Source organism: Lolium perenne, chromosome 4 (genome assembly GCF_019359855.2).
Source record: "Lolium perenne isolate Kyuss_39 chromosome 4, Kyuss_2.0, whole genome shotgun sequence".
Taxonomy (NCBI): domain Eukaryota; kingdom Viridiplantae; phylum Streptophyta; class Magnoliopsida; order Poales; family Poaceae; genus Lolium; species Lolium perenne.
The window spans coordinates 354,402,084-354,419,831 of NC_067247.2; the positions used below are offsets into that span (position 1 = coordinate 354,402,084).

The following is a 17,748-nucleotide window of genomic DNA, read 5'->3' on the forward strand; positions in this document are numbered from 1 at the left end:
TACAAGTTGCAAGCCTCATGCATAGTATACTAATAGTGCCCGCACCTTGTCCTAATTAGCTTGGACTACCGGATCATCGCAATACACATGTTTTAACCAAGTGTCACAATGGGGTACCTCCATGCCGCCTGTACAAAGGTCTAAGGAGAAAGCTCGCATTTTGGATTTCTCGCTTTTGATTATTCTCAACGTAGACATCCATACCGGGACAACATGGACAACAGATAATGGACTCCTCTTTAATGCATAAGCATGTAGCAACAATTAGTGTTCTCATATGAGATTGAGGATATATGTCCAAAACTGAAACTTCCACCATGATTCATGGCTTTAGTTAGCGGCCCAATGTTCTTCTCTAACAATATGCATGCTCTAACCATTAAGTGGTAGATCTCCCTTACTTCAGACAAGACGGACATGCATAGCAACTCACATGATATTCAACAAAGAGTAGTTGATGGCGTCCCCAGGAACATGGTTATCGCACAACAAGCAACTTAATAAGAGATAAAGTGCATAAGTACATATTCAATACCACAATAGTTTTTAAGGCTATTTTGTCCCATGAGCTATATATTGCAAAGGCGAATGATGGAAATTTAAAGGTAGCACTCAAGCAATTTACTTTGGAATGGCGGAGAAATACCATGTAGTAGGTAAGTATGGTTGACACAAATGGCATAGTGGTTGGCTCAAGGATTTGGATGCATGAGAAGTATTCCCTCTCGATACAAGGTTTAGGCTAGCAAGGTTATTTGAAACAAACACAAGGATGAACCGGTGCAGCAAAACTCACATAAAAGACATATTGTAAACATTATAAGACTTTACACCGTCTTCCTTGTTGTTCAAAACTCAATACTAGAAATTATCTAGACTTTAGAGAGACCAAATATGCAAACCAAATTTTAGCAAGCTCTAGGTGTTTCTTCATTAATGGGTGCAAAGTATATGACGCAAGAGCTTAAACATGAGCACAACAATTGCCAAGTATCAAATTATTCAAGACATTTTAGAATTACTACATGTAGCATTTCCCAATTCCAACCATATAACAATTTAACGAAGAAGATTCAACCTTCGCCATGAATACTATGAGTAAAGCCTAGGACATATTTGTCCATATGCAACAGCGGAGCGTGTCTCTCTCCCACACAATGAATGCTAGGATCCATTTTATTCAAACAAAAACAAAAACAAAAACAAACCGACGCTCCAAGCAAAGTACATAAGATGTGACTGAATAAAAATATAGTTTCAGGGGAGGAACCTGATGATGTTGTCGATGAAGAAGGGGATGCCTTGGGCATCCCCAAGCTTAGACGCTTGAGTCTTCTTAGAATATGCAGGGGTGAACCACCGGGGCATCCCCAAGCTTAGAGCTTTCACTCTCCTTGATCATATTGCATCATTTCCCTCTCTTGATCCTTGAAAACTTCCTCCACACCAAACTCGAAACAACTCATTAGAGGGTTAGTGCATAATAAAAATTAACATATTCAGAGGCGACATAATCATTCTTAACACTTCTGGACATTGCATAAAGCTACTGGACATTAATGGATCAAAGAAATTCATCCAACATAGCAAAAGAGGCAATGTGAAATAAAAGGCAGAATCTGTCAAAACAGAACAGTTCGTAAAGACGAATTTTAAAATGGCACCAGACTTGCTCAAATGAAAATGCCCAAATTGAATGAAAGTTGTGTACATATCTGAGGATCACGCACGTAAATTGGCATATTTTTCTGAGCTATATATAGAGAGGCAGGTCGAAATTCGTGACAGCAAAGAAATCTGTAACTGCGCAGTAATCCAAATCTAGTATGAACCTTACTATCAAAGACTTTACTTGGCACAACAAAACACAAAACTAAGATAAGGAGGGGTTGCTACAGTAGTAAACAACTTCCAAGACTCAAATATAAAACAAAAATACTGTAGTAAAAACATGGGTTGTCTCCCATAAGCGCTTTTCTTTAACGCCTTTCAGCTAGGCGCAGAAAGTGTGTATCAAGTGTTATCGAGAGATGGAGCATCGACATTACCTTGGGCTTTACCCTTACCTTTCTTGTTCTTTTTCTTACTCTTTGATTTAGGGAATATATGTCTACCCCCAGGTGTAGAGGTGAATTTTAGGGTGCCTTCTCCCATATCTATGACTGCTCCCAATAGTTTCAGCAGGGATCTTCCGAGTGTGATTTGTCCTGTTCCTGCACATTCAATAACAAGATAATCAATGGATATTGTTCTCCCAAGAATGGTTGTATGCACACCCGCTGCTATCCCTTTAGGGATTATAACAGAGTTATCAATAAGAGTTATTCCTTCTCCCCCTTCAACGAATCCCCAAAGTTGCAAAGATTCATGAATACTCTTAGGCATTAAGCAAAATTCAGACATAATATCACAATTGGCATGAAGAGTTTGGTCACCGATAACAATTTTAATAGTAGGATCCCATAATGAAGGTTCAGAGTTCACTAAAACTTGATCAAGACGGTTACGAACATATCTATAATTTTCATTCAAGCGAGATGCACTTGTCTCAAGGGTGTTTAATCTATTATAAATGCTAATAAGGGCTGAATCAAAGTTATTAGCTGAATCATGTGATGTAACCAACTTTTTTATGGCATTAAAAGCTTGATCCCCATTGCAATGAAGGAAATCTCCTCCCACTACAGCATCCAAGGCATATCTATAGCGAATCATAAGACCAAAATAAAAATTACTAAGGAGCAAACTTAGCGTCATTTGAGGTTCAGCTTTACGATAAGAAGCAAAAATTCTCGACCAAGCATCTTTAAAACTCTCCTCATCCCCTTGTTTAAAAGTAAAAACTAATTCCTCATGTGAAGAAGTAACAGGTGCAGAGCTAGACATGATAACAAAAGTAAACTAAATGCAAGTAACTAATTTTTTGTGTGTTTTTGATATAGAGAGTGCAAGACAGTAAATAAAGTAAAGCTAGCAACTAATTTTTTTGTGTTTTGATATAATGCAGCAAACAAAGTAGTAAATAAAATAAAGCAAGACAAAAACAAAGTAAAGAGATTGGATTGTGGAGACTCCCCTTGCAGCGTGTCTTGATCTCCCCGGCAACGGCACCAGAAAAAGAGCTTGATGGCGTGTAACTCACACGTTCGTTGGGAACCCCAAGAGGAAGGTATGATGCGCACAGCAGCAAGTTTTCCCTCAGAAAGAAACCAAGGTTTATCGAACCAGGAGGAGCCAAGAAGCACGTTGAAGGTTGATGGCGGCGGGATGTAGTGCGGCGCAACACCAGGGATTCCGGCGCCAACGTGGAACCTGCACAACACAACCAAAGTACTTTGCCCCAACGAAACAGTGAGGTTGTCAATCTCACCGGCTTGCTGTAACAAAGGATTAACCGTTTTGTGTGGAAGATGATTGTTTGCAGAAAACAGTAGAACAAGTATTGCAGTAGATTGTATGCGATGTAAAGAATAGGACCGGGGTCCACAGTTCACTAGAGGTGTCTCTCCCATAAGATAAATAGCATGTTGGGTGAACAAATTACAGTCAGACAATTGACAAATAGAGAGGGCATAACAATGCACATACATGATATGATGAGTATTGTGAGATTTAATTGGGCATTACGACAAAGTACATAGACCGCTATCCAGCATGCATCTATGCCTAAAAAGTCCACCTCCAGGTTATCATCCGAACCCCTTCCAGTATTAAGTTGCAAAACAACAGACAATTGCATTAAGTATGGTGCGTAATGTAATCAATAACTACATCCTCGGACATAGCATCAATGTTTTATCCCTAGTGGCAACAAGACATCCACAACCTTAGAACTTTCTCACATCTGTCCCAGATTTAATGGAGGCATGAACCCACTATCGAGCATAAATACTCCCTCTTGGAGTTAAGAGTAAAAACTTGGCCAGAGCCTCTACTAATAACGGAGAGCATGCAAGATCATAAACAACACATAGGTAATAGATTGATAATCAACATAACATAGTATTCTCTATCCATCGGATCCCGACAAACACAACATATAGAATTACAGATAGATGATCTTGATCATGTTAGGCAGCTCACAAGATCCAACAATGAAGCACATAAGGAGAAGACGACCATCTAGCTACTGCTATGGACCCATAGTCCAGGGGTGAACTACTCACTCATCACTCCGGAGGCGACCATGGCGGTGAAGAGTCCTCCGGGAGATGATTCCCCTCTCCGGCAGGGTGCCGGAGGTGATCTCCAGAATCCCCCGAGATGGGATTGGCGGCGGCGGCGTCTCAGTAAGGTTTTCCGTATCGTGGCTCTCGGTACTGGGGGTTTCGTGAGGAAGGCTTTAAGTAGGCGGAAGGGCAACGCGGGGGGCCACACGAGGGCCCCACACGCCAGGGCCGCGCGGCCTAGGGCTGGGCCGCGCCGCCCTGTTGTGGTGGCACCTCGTGGCCCCACTTCCTTTCCCCCTCGGTCTTCTGGAAGCTTCGTGCAAAAATAGGACCCTGGGCGTTGATTTCGTCCAATTCCGAGAATATTTCCTTTGTAGGATTTCTGAAACCAAAAACAGTAGAAAACAACAACTGGCTCTTCGGCATCTTGTTAATAGGTTAGTGCCGGAAAATGCATAAATACGACATATAATGTGTATAAAACATGTAGATATCATCAATAATGTGGCATGGAACATAAGAAATTATCGATACGTCGGAGACGTATCAGACGTATAAGCTCCAAACCGCGAGGAAGCCTCGCGGCAGCCTAGTATCGGTCTAGGCTTTGTATGAAGCTAGTGCGCAGAAAACTTGTAGTTCAAGGCATAGTCCACTATCCAAGTTGCAATCTAGTGTAATATGAAGCTTTAAGTGGAAGTTCAACTTAACAGTCTCCACGACATACCGGTATATAAAACAATGTTCTGGAAACTTACTGATGAGATGTGCCAATGAGAGTTTGTGGGGGATTGCTAGAATTTTGGGCATTTGGCCTTTGGCCCATGGCCCATTATTAAATTCTGAAACTCACATGGCCCGTTCCAAAAATCAGTGACAGCACTAGTGGGAGCTGAAGTTTAGTCCCACATTGCTAGTTGGAACATAGTTGGAGTGGTATATAAGGTGGGCTGTTCTAGTCCTAGTAAGTGAGTGAGAAGAGAGAGAGCCCTCGTGCACTCCTCCTCCTCCGCCGCCCGCCTCGCCTCGCCACGCCTCGCCTCGTCACGACACGTCACGACGCACCGTGGGTTGCGGGAATCTCGCCGAGCCGAGCTTATCTTTTTGCTGTTTGGGAAATTAATTGTGTAATCAATTTCGAGTCATTAACGGACGCGTTACTCAGCCGTTTTGCCTTCCGGTTTTTCTGGATCGTGGCTGTGCCGACTCGGACGTGGGCTGCGTCCCACGACCTTCCCGAACCGCACTATATAAGAGCGGACGCCAACCCTAGTCTGTATCAGACGCACATGCGACTACCTGTTTCCAGTTCATTGCGCCGTCGCCTTCGTCTTCCTCATCCCGTCCGTCGGCGTGCACCGACTGCCGGGACAGTAGGCCTCCGGAACCCTGCCTCTCGTGAACCTGTACGGGTGAGGGGCAATCAGGTTTTTGGGGAGCGCTCCGGCGCGACTACTGGCATCACGACGTCGTCCTCGGACGACGAGTTCCTCCACATCGACAACTTCTTCCCGGACCTCAGCGACTTCTTCGACAACCTCAACATGGGCGACAACGACGCTGCTGTGAAGTATGTGATCTTGTCATTTCTCTTTCAGTTTCTGTTAGAGTTCCTTCTTCTAGTTTCTGTGGTAGATGCGATCGATTTATCTTGTTTAGACGTGATCTGTTTATCTATCTTACTAGTCTGCATTATTAGTTTATTTATTGTTTTCATAGTCATGATTTATCAATTACTTGTACGGATTATTTCATATGGATATTTGCTTATATTTTCAACAAATATTCCATTAAAAAAAAAGCTAAATAGAATAGCCCGCTATAACCCGGCTATAGCCTTTTATAGCCTCCAAAAAAATCGCGGCCACAGGAGATAGCCGGCTATTTTAAAGTATGATCTAGAGTAGTTGTTCATCGTGCTAAGAGATGTGCTTCCCGTTGGCTTCTTGTCGTTTTGGCTAAATGTAGCCTCAACAAAACCCTGCTTCATCATCATAATTTTGCTGGTGATCATGCAACGCTGGCCATATTTGGTCTCCTTCATTAATTTTCTTGATAACATTTTCGCAATCAGATGCCATTAGCAACTTGGTCACATGTGAATTGGCTCCGAGCACCAAGGCTTCTGAGCAGGCTAGTGCTTCAAGTGCTTCAGGGTTTATCAAGTTGTCGCCGACACGCCGAGAATAACTGTCACAACTGACACAAGCAGCCACCGCTCTCCTCGTCTGATCCCTTGCCACTATGACGTCGGTGTTTATTTTGATAATTCCTTTTGGAGGTGCCATTTAGCGCATCTTATCTCCCGTTATCACATGTGATTTCACTGCATTGTTCCTGTCCAAGATCCTAAATACTCCCTTCGGCCGGATTTAATCGACGCGGAGGGAGACCTGCGCATGCGTGTAGATAGGGTGTTAGGCGCGTTAATTTATTGTCACAGGAGGTAGTATCTCTCAATGAAAAATGTGAAGACAGTAGCGGTTGTTGCTCTCCCTGATGAATTAATTTGTGCCTTGCCAACCAAATGGACCACAAGGTAACCAATACCTCAATGAACGCAACAGAGAGTAAACAACCATAACGGGATCATCTGTCTCATCGCACAATAAAGGTAACATGATATCATTATCCTTCAATGCCCAAACACTCTGTACCATGTTGCAATCCATCAACGAGTGCCTCCAAGTATCATTTGTCGCACTGCAAATCAGATAACTAGTAGAATCCAATATATGCCTTTGCGCCCTCACTTATCCCGTTAGTAGTGATGCCTTGGCAAGTCTCCGGGTGAACAAGCGGTATTTTCGACCACACGTTCACCTTCCATTACTTCTTTTGAACCCTCTCATCTTGCTCGAACTTGAGGGTTCTGCATGACCTTCTAAGTAATTCTCATGTCGGATTTTAGTCCCCAAAATCATCATGTACACCGACTTGATAGAAAATATGCCGATTCTGTCATAATACCAAGCCCAAAATCTGATTGGCGAATGTACTTGATTGGAATTTGCTGAATAGCCGCTACGTCCATTGGTAAGAAAAACACTTTTTTAGAGCATTCATCTTCCATGAACGCGTGGTAGTCATATTAAATCCGTGACGAGCTGGAGACGTTCACCTTCTTGGGGGCGTCGTCTTGGAGTTTCTTATTCCTCGCGGTTAGGCGAGTTTGTGGGTGTCCTTGGGATGGCTTTGCAGTCTTGGCAGCTGATGCCGGGGCGGAGGCCCCGGAAGGTGTCTGTAAACAGAGGCGGCGGTCTCGGAAGTGTGACGACCACGACTCTATGAGGTAGAGTAGTGGTTTTGTGCCGAGGGGTGGCGAATCAGTGCCACGAGGGTGTCTGATTCATCATCATGGCCCCTCCTTTCATTTCTATCTATTTTCTGTTTGTTTTCGGATGTAATTTGGTCCAGGTGACGTGTGTAAGTTCGCCCTGTTAATGATTGAAATGCCAACTTTTGTTGGATCTTTCAAAAAAAAGCCGAAGACAATGATTATGAGTAATCCAATTGCTGCTACATAGTAGCTGCATCTCCAATACGTCTTATTGGACCAAGTTTGAGCATATCATGACCCTGGCACGACGATCTCCCTATATGTGATGGTTTAGACCCAAGCTCAACATTCAATACACACACACATTGGGAAAATGAACAGACTTCAAGATCTGAGCTAAGCGACACATGATCCATTAAGATCCTCCAAATCTGTCGGGCCAATATTGGATCCTATGGGACCAAAGCTGTCTCTTTTATCCATTCTTTGTGAACCATTGAAATGATCTGATCGCATAAACCCCTTGGAAGTTTGAAAAGGGCCATCAAGTATGTAGGGATAGCTTGCACTACTGATTTGATCAAAATTTCTTTACCACCACCTGAGAGTATCTTTCCATCCATCCTTGCACTCTCTTCCAAATTATGCCTTTCAGATAACTGAAACTCCATTGTTTGATCTCCCCACGTCAGAAGGTAAGCTAATGTATTTATCAATCAAGGTCGCGTCAAGCACATGTTTCATCTCATTTTGATAATACCATGGCTTCTTTTCCTAAAGAAAATGGAAGATTTATCATTGTTTATCCATTGACCTGAATCACTGCAACAATTGTCCAAGATAGACTTCATTTTCGTTGCATTTACAATGTATGCCTTGCAGTTAAAAAATGCAGTCCTATGCAAATAGATGATGATTCACTGGTGGTGCTGAGTTTCTGACTTTGATACCTTCCAATTCTCTTGTTCTCATAGCTTCCTTAGACAACAAGACCCGATCACCCACCAACAAAATATGTCGACAAAGGATAACCCCGACGAATTCCTCCAGAGGTCTTGAAACTTGATGTCCTTGATCCATTGAATACGGTCGAAAAAGAAATTGTACGGACACCCATCATGATGGTGTGTGAACAAACCTCAGAGCAAAACCCAGCTTCTTCATAATGGCCTCAAGATAGTCCCACCCTAGGTGATCATAAGCCTTTTGCATATAAAGTTTCAGAGCATAATGAGAATTCTTCTTTCTTCTATTGTTCTTCATAAGTTGCCAACATTCATAAGCCAACATTGTACTTTATGAGGCGTCCAGGAACAAACTCTGACAGCTCTTCTAACACTATCTCAAGGAGAATCTTCTTCAGCCGGTTAACAATCATCCTGGATGCAATATTAAACACCATATTGCACAAGCTAATAGGGCTGAATTGAGAGATTTATAAAAAAATTACCTTGGTGTTACGGAGGGAACTTCGGGTTTGTTGGAGTGCTGATGGAGACCTGTTGGGTTGGACTTCAAATGGTTTATATATTCGTTTTGTTCACTTCGTTCTCATGCTTCTAATCGGGCCTTTTGTTTTAAAATTTTGGTCTCATTATTGGTCAGGCCCTCTGTGTGCCAAGGCCGGGCCCATTAAATGCAGTAGCACATTTTTTTTAATCTTAAAGGAGAGTAGAACATTTTTTTCCTTTCTGATGGGCAGAACAAACTGATTGTGTACAGGACAAATAGGCTCCTAAAAACAAAACAAAAACCTTCGTGGAAATGCAGAGCAACAGTTTCATTACTATAAAATGCATATTGTGTTAAGCAAACACGTATGGAACACTCCTTGCTGCGACGTTTATATCAGACGGAACCGCGTAGTGCTACTTTGTTTCCTGAGAAGTTAATTAAAGTTACCACTCTACCGACCTTTCTTGCTGCAGTTTCACTCTCCACAGTTGTATAAATAGCCATCTCATCCGGCCTATCAATTCACCACAGCCATACACCGGTTTTTTCCTGGCTAGCTAGCCTAACTAGGCAGCTACCGGTAGCTCCAACCTTGTACTCTAGTTACCTAGCTAGCCTTTCAGGCGACAATGAGGTCAGCCGCTGCCATCCTCTTCCTCCTCACCGTCGTGGTCGGAGCAGGCGCTGCGTCTGCGTTGGGGTTGGAGAAGCTTCCGGTGGTTGCCGGCGGTGCACCGGCGTCGGTGTTCAAGAAGCCGCCGGCGGTGGTCGTGGTCGTGCCGGCGGACCCCCGCGGGCCTACACTGGGGCGGTTCGCGGTGCTGGTGTACAGCCTGAGCCGGAATGTCAGGATGACGTGCGGCGACGTGTCCGTCGTCGAGCAGCACCCCGACAAGAGCGGGCGGGGCGTGAGACGTACCGGCTGGTGCTCACCGCCACCGACGCCCGCGGCAACAGCTATAAGTTCAGAGCCGTTGTTTGGGGCATCCTGAAGACCAAGCAGTGGACGCTTCTGCAGTTCAACCGCATAAACTGATCGGGCGCGGCACACGCGTGCACGTACATAGCAGGCCCGTGTGATCCTGTGTTTGTGCATGCCCGCGCGTCGCGTTAATATGCATACACAACTACAATATTATCCAAGTGAATAAACCGTGTCATCATTGATCTACGTTTGCAAAAAAAAAATGAATGATATTTGTGGACTTGTGGGGTTTATCAGACTATCAGAGGTGGCTACTGATAACACAGATCATATGGTTCAGGATTCACGCATTTGAATAAATAATTGATTGAGAAATATAACTATTACAGCTGCGTGGTAGGCAGGTACGTGGTTGATGCCATATATTCACTCTCTTTAAGAGAGAAACGGTAAAGATACATTTGTTGTTACTCCGTAGCATTAGTATCATTTTCACTATCACTTTCATTTATAATATGTCTACAAAATTAGTATTTATATATTTGAAGTTGAAGTATTTCACAAGAAAGTACAACGGCATCATTTATACACGCTCAATCTATGAGTTTGGACTTTTGGAGCTCGAGCGCCATGTTGCTCTTCTTTTTGAAAAATTCAAAAACATTTTTTAAAGTTTCAATAAAACATGAAACTAAATGTAGCTAGAGATGTATCCTACTAGTGTGTAAAATCTCAGTACGAAATATCTTATACTTTGGGCTACACGAAAACGACAAAAGAATTTAACATTGAGATTTTACACGATTGTAGAATACATCCTATGCATTCTGATTTTCTTAGATTTGTTTGAAACTTGTAAATATCATTTTGAATTTGTTTTTAAAGAGCTACATGGAGATCGAGCTCCAAAGAGACATTCTGACCAATCTTTATATTTTTGCATATATTAGTTGCTAGAATCATGCATTGAAGCTAGACCATACGAAGTGGAGGTCCTCACATTTTGCACGAAAGGTATACATGAAAAGCATGGATCAAAACCTACCAAATGATACAGTAGACGAGTTTTGGCACGTTGTCCAGCCCTACCTGAGCGGAGCCTCGTTTAATACTTACATGATTTTCCCTAAACAATACTTTTACGGCCATCTCCGCTACATTAACATAGTAGATATATCCATTTTTAGGAAATTGTTATTATAAATCGGGGGATTGAAGTTCTTTAAAAAAATGAATAGAAATTCTACATGTCAAAAGTAATAGATGAATGCCCGTGAGTTGCCACGGGCCACTCAAGTTTTCTCTCTTGCCGTACATGTACATGTAAATATAATAACATAAAATGAACATTTACTGAAAAATATAATCGCACGATATTCGAAAAGCAATATGTTGCTACTTTTCTTAAAATGTTAGTTGATAAAAAAACTTTAATTCAAAGTTATATTCATACAAAAAGTAATTGATCAATTATGTATTATATTGACTAAGATTCCAGTTTGCGCGTATCCTACAAACAACTTCAAGTGCACCTACTCGATTGGTAACATTGTTAGGCCCATCCACTGCACCTTGGCCATGCCGCTTGCTCATACCATTCCCGCCAGAGAGTAGCTAATTGAACCAGAGACGGTTGCCTATGATTGTCTTGACACTTGTTAGGACAAGTCTTCAAATATAAACTTGTCTCCATGATCCCATATGTGTTGCTATAGTACCAAAAATGTAAGAATATGCTATCAAAAGTTCATTCAATTTTATGAACACAACCCATAATCACCGGACATGTTATTTCATTCGAGGAGGCATAAAAAATAATGTACTCTATCAATGGGAACTGGTCATCGACCAGGATAGTAGCAGCCCACGGCCGTCCTTCCATGCTCCCGCGAGGTCCCGCGTTCGAGCCTCAAGTTCCGCAGATTTAGTGCCTAGAGCTCTCTCTATCTTAATACAAAACCGCAGCGGCTCCTCCCCTGCAGGTACTCGTTTTTTATGCACTCTATCAACTTTAAGAACTCTCAACTCAAAAAACCCTGTATTTTAGGCTGCACAAAAATGTAAAAGTCTGATGTGAAAGTGCAAAAATCCAATCCTCCAAATTAAGTAGAATTTTGCTATTTTTTTTGTTAAGCCCATAATATAGGTCATTTTTGTTGAGATTTTGTTTGTTGATAGAGTAAATCATTATGTATATCTAGAATCTGTTTTCAGAATTTTTTGAAACTTTGAAATTGTGTGTCAAGTTTTGGAAAAAAACTGAGCTCCATGTAGCTCGAGCTCTGAAGTGATTTTTCGTTGTTTCTCCCCCTTCTCTCCTCTTTCCTCCATTTTTCCCCTTAATTGGTATGCCTTATTTTCTTTCTTTTCCAAGTATCGCGTTGTAAGGTGCGATGTTAACCATTCGTCTTGAAACATTTTCCTAAAACTACATGTCATATTTCTTCGACTTAAGCAGTCTAAATTAACTAGAAGGAAATTCATACTCATACATGTTTGTGAATTCAGCCTTTTTATAAGGCCACGTAAAATAATAGTGACATGTTAAGAGGGACGGACCAATTTGTATATAAGGCATGTTCATCGGTCATCGCCAAACAATTGACCAAGTATGTGTACGAAGCAGATTTATTTTCTTCATGCTGACAAATAAAAAAGGCAAGCAACAAACTGCACATTTTTCTTGTTTTATAAACAAAATGATATGAGTTTATTATATTTTCCAAATTACACGAGCATCGAAAGTCGCTAATTAAATCAAAAGTTATATTATGATAGTCCATTCGTTACAAAATCTAGATCTGTTACAAAAACTAGCGTGGTATGGTTAGAAAGAAGAGGAGAGGCAGTAAAAAAAAATCTATTTTTATTTTGAGATAGAGTTTGATCCTAAACTATTTCTGGCTATATCTTCTTACGAAGTCTCATTAGGGATATCGACCAGTTTTATCTTTTTTTTCTTAACTTTGACAATGATTTTTGTTTACTCTGCCGAAGTACCAATTAGTATTAATATTGATATATTTAAAGCAGGAGTATTATATTTCACAAGACAAATGAGGCCACATAATTTCATATGTTTAATCTATCCGCATGTAGTGACCATAATTGTGCATTGAAGAACATACAAAGTGGAGGACCTCACATTTGGACAAAATGTGTACATGGAAAATTGGAAATCATGGACGAGTCACACGTGTACCAAATCATACGGCTTAGGCCCTGCCTGAGCGGAGCTAGCCTAGCAGGTGGCTAGTGCGTGATCAAGGATTTCTTCGAGATTTTCGTGAACTTGCCGAAAACCGGTTATTCTAATTACCAGCGAGAAGATATTATATCGGACTATATACTACAGTAGACTATATACTACGGTATTTTGTATAATTTATTAATTTGTTTTGATAAATTTTGAATAAACTTATAACTTTGTTTGACAAATCTCGGGTAGTATTACGACCAGTAATACCGGTATATTTCTGTGATCGAGGAAAAGAAGTGACGTGATCAAACATTAAAGTTGTAAGATTTTTTCCGAAATGAAGGGTGTACCCCTCGGTATCTGCATATAAAATGATGCACACCACCTTTTCTATTGAATTAGTCACCAAAGCCGTACATGATAATACATAGATCAACCCGAAGCCCGTTCTTGGTGAATAATCGCAACACCTACAAGCTTGATGAAGACGGTGGCCATGATCAGGGTCGTGTGCCCTGGGCTCACACCTACGCACATCATCTAAAACCGGCGCATCAGTCAAGCAAACCCTAACATGGATTGTATGCACATGCTACATAAGTAGCTTTCGTCGTCTTCCTCGAACCCATCTTCAGGACATGGATCTACATATTGAACGTGTCTGACCTTCCGTCGATGCCATCACGACGCTAGATAGTGCCGCCACCCTACAGCCGTTTGACATCACACGTCCAACACCTAGCCTCCATTGTGCGATGCCATTGAGACTCGCTATCGTCGTTGCTCTAGAAACAACACCGCTCCACCACAAAACCATCCATTGGTCCCTCAGGTTTAGGGGGAACGACATGGAATGTCACCACTATCTAATCAAAGGATCTAGGGTTTCCCCATGACGTAAAGGAGGAACGTGGGAATTTGATCTCGGTTATGCCTTCAAGAAGCAGACGACACAAGGTGTCGCCATCACCGGTTTTGGCCAAGCCGAAAACATGGTTTTCACCCGGATCTTCCTCTAGAAAGCTCCATCCAAAAATTGTACATTAACCCGACCGCCCCCAGAGATCAAGTCATCGCTAGCCAAGCGGAATCGTAGACATGTCCAGCCCTGATCTAGGAGCCACCCCATGATCTTGCTGCAACCATGGTGCCCACGGTAGCCGCACCAGGACGATGATCTGGCTAAATGCCCACCACCTCCTACAACATCCGCCAGAGGATGCACCACCTAAAACCGCCGTGGGACGCATCAATCTCCACCGCTAGGTTGATGTGAAGAAGCTCCGCCGCCACCGCACTACACGGGCTTCGCCCGACAACGGTAGGGAGCAGAGTGGACTGGGGAGGGGGGATGGGTATGTAGCGGCGGGAGTTGGGGTTCCCCTTGTCGCCTTCTAAAGCTGGTAGATAATGTGACGAAAATATTCTTGGCCTTGGGCCTGGACTAGCCCCTGCCTTGATAGAGTTCACCGGTACGTCTTAGGAAGATCTCAAAGCAGATTGTTGCTGAGATTACAATAGTGAATCAAATCCTAATTAAGTACACATATATAGTACGAACAGGGCCGGCCCATAAGGGGGGGGGGGGGGGGGGGGGGCAACGGGGCAACCGCCCCGGGCCTCCGGAGACAGGGGCCCTGGCCCAGGTATTAATACAACAGACCTGCACCATCGTCTGCTCTGAACTCACACCGACTTGTCTCCTCCCTGGCGCCCCCAATTTCTCCAATCAAAGCAGTGCCGCCACCCTTCCAATTCTGAGGTCGCCGCTGCCCATTGATGGAGACAAACAGTGCTATTATGTTCCCCAATCACCTCTATTTCCATCCTCAACATTCGGGGCAATACCCTCAGAGATGTGAGATGGTACGTCTCTCACATCCCCTAATCTCACCTCAATTGATTCGTTGTTAGCCTGCTAAATAGCATGTATGCATGGCTCTAACCGCATCACGCATCTCCAATTATTATCTTCTTAGATATGTTCTTGAGGTCTTCAACTCTTCAAGTTTTCATTGGATCTGATCTAAGCGTGAGCAGTCAGCATATAAGTTGAAGAAGAGGGGGCGGCTGAGTGTTGCAGACTGCAGGTCAAGGAACCTACATCGACATTGAGGCATATACCCATATCCAGGTTTATTCTTTGTATTGGTTGTTTTCTGCAAACTGTTTTGGTCATTTGGTGGCATGCCTTTTAAAAAAAATCTGGTGATGAGGAAAGAAGGAGAGAAAAAAATACAGAGATGAACTTTTTTTTGCGCAAGAATACAGAGATGAACTTGTAGAATCGTAGACAATTTTTTTTAGAACTTGCAGATGAACTGATGGTCTCTTTGTGGCACATGGAAGATTGATATTTTGTAGAACGACACTGTTTCCTTGCTATCATGATGTAGTTATCGGGTTGTTACAAATAAATAATTTGTGGTGTGAGTTTTGTAGTAAAAAATGGGTCGCTTTTCAAATACAAAGCATACTGATTTTTTGTTGTCAACAAGGGTCCTTTTTCATCGTCTTGCCCCGGGGCCCTGAATATGTATGGACCGGCCCTGAGTACGAACTCCGGCACGTGCAACTATGCTCGAGAAAGATCACACATGATCTTTGACTCTTTGTGGAAGACCGCGAGAGGTCCCTTGGGTTTGTTTTATAACTAGCTAGCATATGCATGATTATGCGTAACTTTATTTTTGCCTATGCTTATGCGGTACTCGATCTTGCAAGATCGCTTACGTACGTGCCAGGAAGCGAGGGTCGCATGAACGAACAGCGACACACAACGTTTTACCCGGCGCGTCTTCGAATGTCGGCATTTGGTAGCTAGAGGCGCCATCGAAGTCTCAGGTTTTCAAGACACGAAACAGCTGGCCTTGATGTAATGTACGACAGGTAGGCTCCTCGTACCAACGTGAATTGACCAAGGAAAAGTACGTGCATTGACATCGAGATCGCCATGAATTGACGCGTGACCATGCATGACCCATACTACTGATGGCTGCATCTGCATGCATGGAGCACGTCGACGGGATAGTTTGCTTTTGACTTTCCACGAAGAAATGAGCGCGGCTCCGGGCCGGGTAGGGCTCTCCACCCTACAAAACCATGAAATCACGCGAAGATCATCGATTGCACTCATTTCCCTTGAAAAAATGGCGTACGTCCCCGTCGATCGCAATGCATCAAGTTCCAACGCCTAGCTAGATACCGCCTCCGGCCTGGAACTGGATCTCACCGCCCCCTGGCTGGCCTCGATCCCGGGGGCGCGCGGATCATGGATCAAATTATCAAAAGATGGCCATGTATGCATTTAAATTTGATGAAGTGATCACCACGAATCACCTGTTGACCTTGCAATTGCGCAGCGCTTTCCAGCTGTGTCACTTGCTACGGGCTATAAAGATGGCCGGCCTCTCGGCATTCAAAACCACCCGCACGTCAAAGACAATAGACAATAGTCCCTCGGTGCACACCAAGAAATCTGTTCAGGTCACCGCCATCTATCTAGAGCCTGCTCTGCTCAACTTACCACCATGAGGTCTCTGCAGGCTGTGGTCGTGGCTGTCCTCCTCATCGTCGTCGCCGCAACGCTCCCGGCAAGGACGGGCGCCGTCTGGGAGCCGATACAGGCCGGTGACCTGAACAGCCTGCTGGTCCAGCAGGTGGCCCGGTTCGCCGTGCTCTTGCACGACCTCTCGCGCCACGCGAACCTGGTGCTGGTCAAGGTAGATCGCGGAGCTATCGAGCGGTCGGGCGCCGGCGGCGTCGGCACCACCTACCGGCTTGAGCTGACCGCGGAGACATCGCCTGGCAGGAGCCGGTGGCAGTACCGGTGCGAGGTGCGGGGAGTGCCGGGGTCAATCTCATACACGTGGAAGCTCCTCAGCTTCAAGGCGATCTAGATATATTGGTCATATGATGATGTCCTGTGTGTTGCTATGTTTCATGCACGACGATGTACCTGTCCATGTGTGGCATACTACCTTCTAGCTTGCTCCTCCAAGCCCCGAATAAGATGTCTAGTTCGAATTGACGGTACACTGTTTTCTCCTCATCTCCGGTTTTCTGCGTGACTATGGTGAATGCCCAAACTCTCTGGCAGTGAAAAGAACCTAAGTTAAAATCAAACTACAGTATATGACTGGAGGCATACTTAGTTTATGCCATAGATAGGCCGGCGTATACTAGTTGCAGCCAAGATTAACCAGGCCTGTCATAGCTACTAGCCTACTACATCTATACCGATTTACATGGGTATTACGTTTTGAGAAAAAAAAATTGACTACTAATTTGATTAATAAGATATGTGATATGTTTCATAAAATACCATTGGATTCATATCCAAAAAAAAAATCCAATAATATATATTTTTACGATATCTTACATTTTGTTGAGTGTAGAGGAAGTATAGTTTCTAAAACAACTATAAACCGGCATGGAAGCAGTGTCGAAGTTTTAGCAACGTAATCCATAGAACTTTAGGACTACCGGCGTGTATATGACCTTGCATTTGCCGTGCAACTGTGCAAGTATACATGTCTCTGGTCTAGAAAACCACGAGAAGGGCAGATCGAAAGTAGAAATGATATCTGGGAAATTACGTACTCCCTCTCTGTCCACAAATAAGTGTACACGCGGGGTTTTCAAGATAAATTATGGGATGGGATAAAAAATACATTGGGAAGATGCAAATCAATATATCTCCCCTCTTTAATTATTTTAC

At 43.3% G+C, this 17,748-nt stretch overlaps 1 protein-coding gene across 1 annotated transcript; it reads left to right on the forward strand.

The window, feature by feature from the left end:
* Window positions 1-16,473: 16,473 nt before the first annotated feature.
* LOC127296925 (uncharacterized) lies at window positions 16,474-17,028 on the forward strand. Its single transcript, XM_051327172.2, has one exon. It carries the CDS (start codon window positions 16,559-16,561, stop codon window positions 16,925-16,927), a length of 369 nt encoding a protein of 122 aa, XP_051183132.1. The 5' UTR covers window positions 16,474-16,558; the 3' UTR covers window positions 16,928-17,028.
* The last annotated feature ends 720 nt before the right edge of the window (window positions 17,029-17,748 follow it).

Excerpts from the sequence above, each read along its gene's own strand:
- LOC127296925 (XM_051327172.2), top strand. The coding sequence starts at position 16,559 with ATGAGGTCTCTGCAGGCTGTGGTCGTGGCTGTCCTCCTCATCGTCGTC.